General features: G+C 37.9%; 1 protein-coding gene across 2 annotated transcripts in view; it reads left to right on the top strand.

Annotated features, from left to right (window-relative positions):
• Nucleotides 1-2,340: 2,340 nt before the first annotated feature.
• The window catches only part of Armh3 (armadillo like helical domain containing 3), a 168,320-nt gene continuing 160,610 nt past the window's right edge, over nt 2,341-10,050 (top strand). For both annotated transcript variants that reach the window (XM_048807214.1, XM_015494694.2), the window contains exons 1-4: nt 2,341-2,447; nt 4,070-4,126; nt 4,235-4,381; nt 6,259-6,366. In XM_048807214.1, coding sequence (XP_048663171.1) covers nt 2,346-2,447; nt 4,070-4,126; nt 4,235-4,381; nt 6,259-6,366 — 414 coding nt within the window. In that variant the 5' untranslated portion in view covers nt 2,341-2,345. The remainder of the gene's footprint in view (nt 2,448-4,069; nt 4,127-4,234; nt 4,382-6,258; nt 6,367-10,050) is intronic.

Below are 10,050 nucleotides of genomic sequence, written 5' to 3'. Positions count from 1 at the left end.
GTCTTCTCTAGACTATAAAGTAATTTGAAGGCTTAATGAAACCTTAATAGAGATAGGTCTTACTAAGATTTTGGGTCAGATGGGGACTTTGGAGGAATTTTTCCTATTAACTTTAGAGCAAGTCAGTGAACAGCTCTGCTGAGTGTTTGCCATGAGCTTATAATAGAAAAAGTATAAGTTGTAGTCCTACTGCTAAAGACATTTAATATCAAGTTGAGGAGATTTTCTGTGTTTTGATGTTTGTTCAAAGATAAATTTCCTTTTCTGACTACATGTATTAGAGAAATCAGATGTCTGAGATAGAATACTATTGGGTGCATCTCTTCCTTATACAGAATTTTGATTTGAAAGGTAAATGCATACTTTTCAAAACTTATTGAGCAAAATTAGTTCTGCTGTTTTGAATTTGTCTGGAAGTAAAATCAGCCTTCTCTCTACCTTCCATGCTTGTCATTGGATGATCTTTAATTTCATACCTACATATTAGGATTTATGAAAGACAGGGGAACTTTGTTAGTATAATATAATTAATCTGGGAAATGAGGGAAGATGTGTAAATCCAAAGTGGAGAACTGTGGCATTTCAAGTTCTCTGTTAATGAAAAGTTGAGACTTCCTTGAAGCAAGATTGGAAAATTGGGGCGTGATTCATGGAACTGCTTTTATATAGAATTGAAAATACATTGAAGTTTGATCTGCAAAGTATTACAAATATATACAATTAAATTTGAAAGTAGTATAGGATTATATTCAGTTATTTTGAAGTTAAATTTAATTTTTATCCTCTTAACTGCTATTTTCTGCCTTGGGTCTCTTTTCAGAGGAATTTCTGAAGACAGTCAAGTGCAGTGTGATTTATGAGGCAGTGAAGGCCAAGTATTTTGCACTGATGAGAACCTACTTACTTTGGGGAAATCGATGGAGCACATCAGTCTGCAGCACACTTCCTGCCTTAATGCTCCTAAGTTCAATCAATATTTGAAATTTAACTTCACCATCAGTCTGTGGGAAGTGTGTGCTTTGCAGCCTTCCTTCTATCAACCTCAAATATATGGCCAGACCTATTATAGATGGAGCTAGTTACACTTTCCTGTTTGGTTTTGGAACTGCTTTAAGCCTTGTCCATTGGCACATTTTAAGGATGTAAAATGTGTTGTGTTTTAGGCCAAGTAATGATTTAAATCTTGACATAACCTGGACTGGGATGGGGGTGTTGGATAGATCTGTAGTATGGTTGTTTATCATTTCTTCTTCCTAAAATATTTTTCCATTGAGAGACATTTCAATAGATTCTCTAGCATCTTGGAGAGCATTCTGGTACTGACTGTGGCTTTGTTTTCTTTTTAAAAATATTTTATTTATTTATTTAACCCAAAGGTGTTCTACCCCCAGCACTTTTTTTTAAAAAATTTATTTTTATTTTTATTTTTTTAGTTTTCGGCGGACACAACATCTTTTGTTTGTATGTAGTGCTGAGGATCGAACCCGGGCCGCACGCATGCCAGGCGAGCGCGCTACCGCTTGAGCCACATCCCCAGGCCTACCCCCAGCACTTTTAAATTTTATTTATGTTTATTTATTTATTTAGTTGTGCTGGAGATTGAACTCAGGGCCTGGGGCATACTAGGCAAATGCTTTTTCACTAGCTACATCTCTATCCCTTTATTTTTTTATTTTTATTTTTAATTTTTGGTACTGGGGATTGAACCCAGAGGCGCTTTATTACTGAACCACATCCCTAGCCATTTTTATTTTTTATTTTGAGACAAGTGTGCACCACTGTGCCTAGCTCCCAGTCCTTTATTTATTTTTTAATTTATTTTTTGGTGCTGAGGATTGAACCCAGGGCCTTGTGCATGGGAGGCAAGCATTCTACCAACTGAACTATACTCTCAGCCCCTATATTTTATTTTGAATAAAATAAGTTAAGTTGCTGAGGTTGGCCTCAAACTTTGAACTTCCTGCATCATTTACCTGAGTTGCTGAAATTACAGGTGTGCACCATTGTGTCCCGCAAAAAAATCTATTTTTTCAGTCATTTTATATTCACAGAAAATTTGAGAGACAGGTACAAAAATAGCCCAAGATATCTCATATGTTCCCTGCCTCTGTCTACAGCCTTCCCTGTTAAATATTCCTACCAGAGGAATATTTGTTACAGTTGATGAATCAGCATTTACTTACACATCATTATCATCCAAAGTACACATTTACATTAGGATACACTGTTGCTATTATATATTCCATGAGTTTGAAAAAATGCATAATGACATATTCACCATTATGATAGATATAGATTATTTTCATTGCTATAAATTTGGCTTTTTCCCCACAGATTCTCTAACCATGGCACAGGTAGAAAAACGGGGCGGTTTGCTCAGGAAATCTTCAGCCTCCAAAAAACCACTAAAGGAAAAAGTGGTGCTGATGTATGATGAGATCTTTATGGTAAGTCCTGGAGCCCTTCATACTGTATAGCCTGACTTCTTAGTTTCTTAGTTCAATGAGAAACAACCTTATGTCTGTCTGCCACCTTCAAGTTCCTTAAGAGTGTGGGGAGAGAAAGGGAGGGGTGGGAGGGAAGCAGCAAACCAAAGGACAAGAGCAAGCTCTCAATAGTAGTGATTATGTTGCAGTATTGGGGATTTAACCCAGGGGTGCTCTACCACTGAGCTACATCCCCAGCCCTTTTTATTTTTTATTTTGGGATAGGGTCTCACTAAGTTGCCCAGGCTGGCCTTGAACTTGCCATCCTCTTGTTTCAGCCTTCACTGGGATTACTTGTTAACTAGAAATTTCTGACTTATAGAATTTCTGTTTGAAAATGATTGCTAACAATTTTTTTGGCTTTAGTACCCTAGTTTTGCTAATCTTTTGGACCAATTTGAATTAAGGAAAGAGCACATTAAAATCTCTGTATAGAGGGGCTTGTGTTGTAGCTCAGTGGTAGAGTGCTTGCTTAGCATGTGTGAGGTACTGGGTTTGGCTTCAGCACCATATAAAAATAAAAGTATTGTATCCATCCACTATGAAAAAAAGTATTTAAAAAAAATCTCTGGGGGGGCTGGAATTGTGGCTCAGCGGTAGAGCACTCGCCTAGCACGTGCGAGGCCCTGATTCGATCCTCAGCATACATAAAAATAAATAAACAAAGTAAAGGTATTGTGTACAACTAAGAAATAAATATTAAAAAAAAATCTCTGTATAGAGGACTCTTGGGTTCAACCCTCAGTATTGAAAAAAAAAGTTAAAATCTCTGTATAGAGGACTAAGTGTGTATTGTAGGGCAAGTAGAAACAGTCAACATAGGATAATGTGAAAAACCATTGCAATATTACTTAGATCACCTGTGTTCTAACTCTTACCCTTCTGTTAGTCACTTAACTTTGTGGACCCTCTTTCTTGAAAGGAGGACAAATGATAATAATTATCCTTCCTGTCTTACTGGCTAGTTGTATTTTATTTTTTAATTTTTTTAAATTGTAGTTGGACACAATACCTTTATTTTATGTATTTATTTTTTTTATATGGTGCTGAGGATCGATTCCAGTGCCTCACACATGCTAGGCAAGTGCTCTACCGCTGAACCACAGCCCTAGCCTCTGTATTTTATTTTTAAATGGAGTTAAAACCACCATACAAATACAAGGGGACATTGCAATGTGACTTATTTATTCATATTTTTATGTTCACTTCTTACTAGAAGAGAACTATTTGAAGGAAATTTTTTTTTTTAGTTTATTTATTTATTTTTATGTGGTGCTGAGGATTGAACACAGGACCTCGCACATGCTAGGCGAGTGCTCTACCACTGAGCCACAACCCCAGTCCTTGAAGGAAATTTTTTGAGTCATTATTTAACTTTTGTTTCAGGGAATGTATCTCTATGCACAATGCATTCCATTAGGAAAAATAAACTTAAGAATAAAATGTTCTCTCATCTATTACAGCAGTTAGGATAAGCAGCATTTTCAAAGTTAATTTTGAAAGGTAAGGTTGACTGTGTGTAGCATTCTTAATTCTTTTGGTGTTAGCTGGGAAAGTTGAAAATGTTTATCTTCTGGTTTCAGACAGAGGACCCCAGTAAGTGTAGTCCTCGGTTTTGGGAAGAGCTTTTCCTTATGAAGGTAAGACTTGATGGCGTCTGTTGGTTTTCATGGTAACTAAGATGGCCATATTTTATGTTCTACTTGCTACACAAAAATGTGCTCAGGCCCTTATTGTTTCATTGGCAGGTGAATTTAGAGTACCTAGAAGGCAAATTGGAATCTCTTGATGGTGAGGAGTTAATGAAGATCAAGGACAATATTAATTGCTTATTTCAACATTGCATCCAGGCTCTGGGAGAGGAACATCCAATTCGTGTTGTCAATGCATTGCAGGTACGAGGCTAGGACCCTGTTGGGGGTTCTTGTTTATCAGAGAAAGGAAGTATAATTCCCTATTGGGACCTGAGGAACCTAGAATTGTCTTTAGGTATGAGGTCCCCCAATCTGCTACTGGGGATTGAACCTAGGGACTCTTTACTACTGAGCTAGTTCCCAGCCCTTTTTATTTTTTATGTGAGACAGGATCTTGCTAAATTGCCAAGGCTGGCCTAAAACTTGGAATACTCTTGTCTTAGCCTCCCAAGTAGCTGAGATTGCAGGCATGTACCCTGTACTCATCTCAACAGCTACTCATTGAACAATTGCTGTGTGTTAAACATTGGACAGAGTGTTGTGTTGGGGGATATGCTTAGCTTCTTTTTTTTGGTACCAGGGATTGAACCCAGGAGCACTTTAACCACTGAGCCACATCTCCAGTCCTTTTTTTTGTTTGTTTGTTTGTTTTAATTTTTTTAGTTGTAGGTGGACACAATGCCTTTATTTTTATTTATTTATTTTTATGTGGTGCTGAGGATCGAACCTAGTGTCTCACCTGTGCTAGGTGAGCGCTCTACCACTGAGCCACAACCCCAGCCCCACCAGTCTTTTTAAATTTATTTTTTATTTTGATATAGGGTTTCATTAAGTTGCTTAGGGCCTCAGTAAGTTTCTGAGGCTGGGTTTGAACTTTGATCCTTCTGTCTCAGCCGCCTGAGCTGCTGGGATTGTAAGCATACACCACTGTGCCTGGTCATACACTTGGCTTCTCCTTTTTTTTTTTTCTTTTAAAACATTTATTTATTTATTTTTGGTTGTAGATGGACACAATACCTTATTTTAGTTATTTTTATGTGATGCTGAGAATTAAATGCTAGGCAAGCTCTCTACCGTTGAATCACAACCTCCGCCCACACTTGGCTTCTTTAAGGCAGAGATTTTGACACTTTCATTCAATACTTTGTTTTTAGTACATATAACAATGTCCAGCACATAGTTGGTATTATAGAAATAAATTTCTACTGAATGAATGGAAGACAAAGTTTCTAAAGTTTGTAGTCTGCAGGATCCAGTATACCCTAGATTGGGAGTATGTACTTAGGACAGTAATTGACAAGCTTAGATTATAAAGAATTCATAATATAATAAAGGATTTTGTTGGAATTTTTGGTAGACAGGATTTAAATTTCTAATTTACTAGTTTTGAAAATCTTTTTGTGAACCCCAGTTTTCTCATCTGTGTAGAATGGGTAGAATAATTACCTCTTGAATTGATGCCCCAGAAAGAAGGCCTATGTTTATCCTAGAGCCTTGACCTTTGGCACATGTATTTAACATTTGAGTTGTCCAGTAGGGGCTCAATGCAAGTTGAAATAAAAGTTGGAATTATATGTGCAGTAATTACAATGACTCATTATGACGGCAGAAATAAGTTGATCTTAAGCTACTTGATGACCCCCTAAAAGTATAGTACATTACTATAATAGTTAATACAAAACTTCAGGGATGACTCTTCTTTTTCTTCTTTTCCTTCTCTCCCTCCCTCCCTCCCTCCCTCCTTCTTTCTTTCTTTCTTTCTGTACTGGGGATTGAACCAGGGGTGCTTTAACATTGGACTGCATCCCTATCCCTTTTTTGATTATTGAGAATGGCCCTAAAACAAGAAGGAGGCAAAAAATGGAAGATGACAACAGTCTTTGTTGCTGTTCCTCTTTTAATTTATGGATTTTGCACATGTTAAGATTCAGACTGTATTTTGGAGCTCAGAGTAACTGAGAAATTATCTATGTAAGAAGGTGGTTCTGAGGTTATAATGTGAGGCTACAGATGTAGTGAGCGCCCTTCTAGTTTGGAGACTTCCTCTATAGAAACAATTCTTTCTTTTACTTCTGCAGACCTTGTGTGCACTTATTCGAGGAGTCCATCAAAAGAATAAGTCTACCTCTGGGTTTGATATTATCAACATGCTGATGGGCTTTGACAAGGCGGAGCTTTGCATGAAGGTGAGACATAAGCTGCCGATGTGCCTATGAATGACTGCTTCTAACAGTTGTTCATGAATGTCATCTGCAGAAAGTTGTACTAGAAGATTTGGATTCTCATAGCTATATATGATTAAATTTGGCCTTGGACTTTTTGTGTGTGTGTGTGGTGCTGGGGATTGAACCTAGGGCCTTGTGTATGTGAGACAAGCACTCTACCAACTGAGCTATGTCCTCAACCCAGACATTTTTATTTAATAGATTTTGTTTATCTGAATCAAGGAAAAATTTAACTTTAAATTTGAATTAAGGCAGCCGGGCACAGTGGTGCGTGCCTGTATCCCAGCGACACGGGAGGCTGAGACAGGAGGATTGTAAGTTCAAAGCCAGCCTCAGCAAAAAGCAAGGTGCTAAACAACTCAGTGAGGCCTGTCTCTAAATAAAATACAAAATAGGGCTGGGGGTGTGGCTCAGTGGTAGAGTGCCCCCCTGAGTTCAAATTCCTGGTATCACCCCCCCCCCCCCCCGCAAAACAAAATTGAATTAAAAATCCTTTTTCTACAGGATAAAGATTGAACAGTTTATTATTGTATCATGTATTTGTGTGAACATTACGAATTTAAATAAAAATATAACAAATGAATATACAAGGGTAATTTTTATTTTATTTTATTTTTTGAAACTTTGGGGATCAAAACTAGGGTATTGGCACCTGCTAGGCAAGCAGTCTGCCACTGAGCTACAACCCCAACCCTTATCAGGGTGTTTTTTTCTCTTTTTTTTTTTTCCTTTTTTTGAAATGGTGTCTCACCATGTTGCCTAGGCTTCTCTTGAACTCCTAGGTTTGAGCTCCTAAGTAGCTTGGATCATAGGCATGTACCACCATGCCTGGCTCAGACTTTTTTTTTGTTATCTACTTTTTGGCACTATCTTCTTTTAATGGGGGGGTTGACTTTTTTTTTTTAAATTTTAATATTTATTTTTTAGTATTTGGCGGACACAACATCTTTGTCTGTATGTGGTGCTGAGGATTGAACCCGGGCTGCACGCATGCCAGGCGAGCACGCTACCGCTTGAGCCACATCCCCAGCCCCTATCTTCTTTTAATGATAGCAGCTTCTTCTTCTTTTTTTGTAACTTTATTTTATTTATTTTCTTATGTGATGCTGTGGATTGGACCCAGTGCCTCCACATGCTAGGCAAGCATTGTACCCCTGAGTCACAACCCCAGCCCCTCATGATAGCTTCTCGATTCGTGTTTCTTACAGTTCACTCTTTTTTTAAAAAATATTTATTTTTTAGTTGTAGTTGGACACAATACCTTTATTTCACTTATTTATTTTTATGTGGTGCTGAAGATCGAACCCAGGGTCTCGCACATGTGAGTCGAGCGCTTTACTGCTGAGCCAAACCCCAGCCCCCGCTTCACAAAAAAGTATATAATCTAGTGGGTTTTAGTATAATCACAGAATTGAACAACTATCTCCACTATAAATTTCAGAACCCATTTCATTACCTTTGGAAAAAACCCTATACCTATTAGCAATTATCCCATTATTCCTTATTATCTCTTCTCCCCAGGCACTAAAAATCATTAGCTTGCTTTTTTATTTTTTATTTTATTTTTTGGTACCGGGGATTGAACCCAGGAGGCGCTTAACTACTGATCCCCAGCCCCAGCCCTTTTATATATTTTTATGTTAGAGACAGGGTCTTGCTAAATTTCTTAGGGCCTTGCTAAGTTGCTGAGGCTGGCTTTGAACTTGTGATACTCCTATGTTAGCCTCCTGAGCCACTAGGATCACAGATGTGTGCTTCCATGATCACAGGCATGTGCTACCATACCCAGCCATTAGTTTATGTGTTTCTCCATTCTGGACACCTCATATAAATGAAATCATAATCATATGTAGCTTTTTTTGGGGGTGGGGAAAGGTACTGGGGATTGAACCCAGAGATGCTATCAATGAACTACATCCTCAGTTATTTTTATTTTTTGTTTTGAGGCAGAATCTTGCTAAGTTGCCCAGGGGCTGGCCTTGTTTGGGATCCTCCTGTCTCAGCCTCTGGAGTTGCTGGGATTATAAGCACGTGCCAATGTGCCCATCACCATTTTTTTTTTTTTTTGGTAATGGGGATTAAACCCAGGGCGCTTAACCACTGAGCCACATCTTTTTATTTTGAGACAGGGTCTCAGTAAGTTGCGTAGGGCCTCACTCAGTTGCTGAGGCTGACTTTGAACTTGAGATTCTTCTGCCTCAGCCTCTGAGCCACTAGAATTATAGGCATGTGCTACCACACTTGGCTCAGCACCATGTTTTTAGTAGTTTTTTTTTTTTAATATTTATTTTTTAATTGTAGATGGACACACAATCTTTACCTAATTTTTATGTGGTGCTGAGGATCGAACCCAGTGTCCCATGTGTGCTAGGCGAGCACGCTACCACTGAGCCACAACCCCAGCCCCTCAGCGCCAAGTTTTTAAAGTTCATTCTTATTATAGGACATAGGAATATTTCATTCCTTTTTTGTTGCTAAATAATACTTCCTGGACAGATATACCATATTCTGTTTATTTCATTGCTCATATGAGAGACATTTGGTTTGTTTCAACATTTTGGTTATTATGAACATTGCTGTTCTGAACATATGTATAAGGTTTTGTGTGGATGTATGCTTTCAGTTTTTTTGAGTATCTAGGAGTAGAATTGCTGGGTCATGTATGATAACTCTATATTTGATGAGCTGCCAAACCATTTTTTTCTTTTTTTTTTGGTACTGGGGATTGAACCCAGGAGTGCTTAACCCTTGAGTCACATTCCCAATCTTTTTATTTTTTATTTTGAGGTAGGTAGGGTCTTGCTAAGTTGCTTAGGACCTGGCTAAATTGCTGAGACTGGCCTCAAATTTGTGATTCTTCTCCTTCAGCCTCCTAAATCTCTAGGATTACAGGTATGTGCCACCATGCCTGGTCTAAAGCATTTTTTTTCTTATTAATTGTTCCATTTTATAGTATCACCAGCAATATATGGTAGTTTCAGTTTCTCCATATTAACTATTGTTTTTGTCTGCCTTCTATTTTTTAATTTTTATTTTTTTGAGAAATGTCTATTAAAATGCTTTGTCAGTTTCTAGATTGGGTTTTTTTTTTTATTATTGAGTTGTAAGAGTTCTTTGCATATTCTGGATATATTAGTTCCTTATCAGATATATGATTTGCAGTATTTGATAGTTCCTCTCCTGTCACTCACTAAATTTAAATTAAGAAATTCCTCCTTACCCCTAGTACTAGGAATTGAACCCAGGAGCACTCTACTACTGAACTATACCCCCAGCCCTTTTATTTTTTATTTCATGACAAGATCTCACTTGCTGAGGTTGGCCTCAAACTTGGCAATCCTCTTGCCTCAGACTCTAGAGTAGCTGAGATTTTAAGCATATGCCACTGCACTGGGCTTGAGTTAAGAATTTGTTCCAGGGGCTGGGGATGTGGCTCAAGTGGTAGCACGCTCGCCTCGCATGCGTGCGGCCCAGGTTCGATCCACAGCACCACATACAAAGATGTTGTGTCTGCTGAAAACTAAAAAATAAATATTAAAAAAAAATTCTCTCTCTCTCTCTCTCATTCTCACTCTCTCTTTAAAAAAAAAAAAAAAAGAATTTGTTCCAAATAATTTTTATAATGGTGAGGTTACTGGAAATTAT

Source organism: Marmota marmota, unplaced genomic scaffold (genome assembly GCF_001458135.2).
Source record: "Marmota marmota marmota unplaced genomic scaffold, marMar, whole genome shotgun sequence".
NCBI classification, from domain to species: Eukaryota; Metazoa; Chordata; class Mammalia; order Rodentia; family Sciuridae; genus Marmota; species Marmota marmota.
This window is presented reverse-complemented; position numbering and strand designations above follow the sequence as displayed.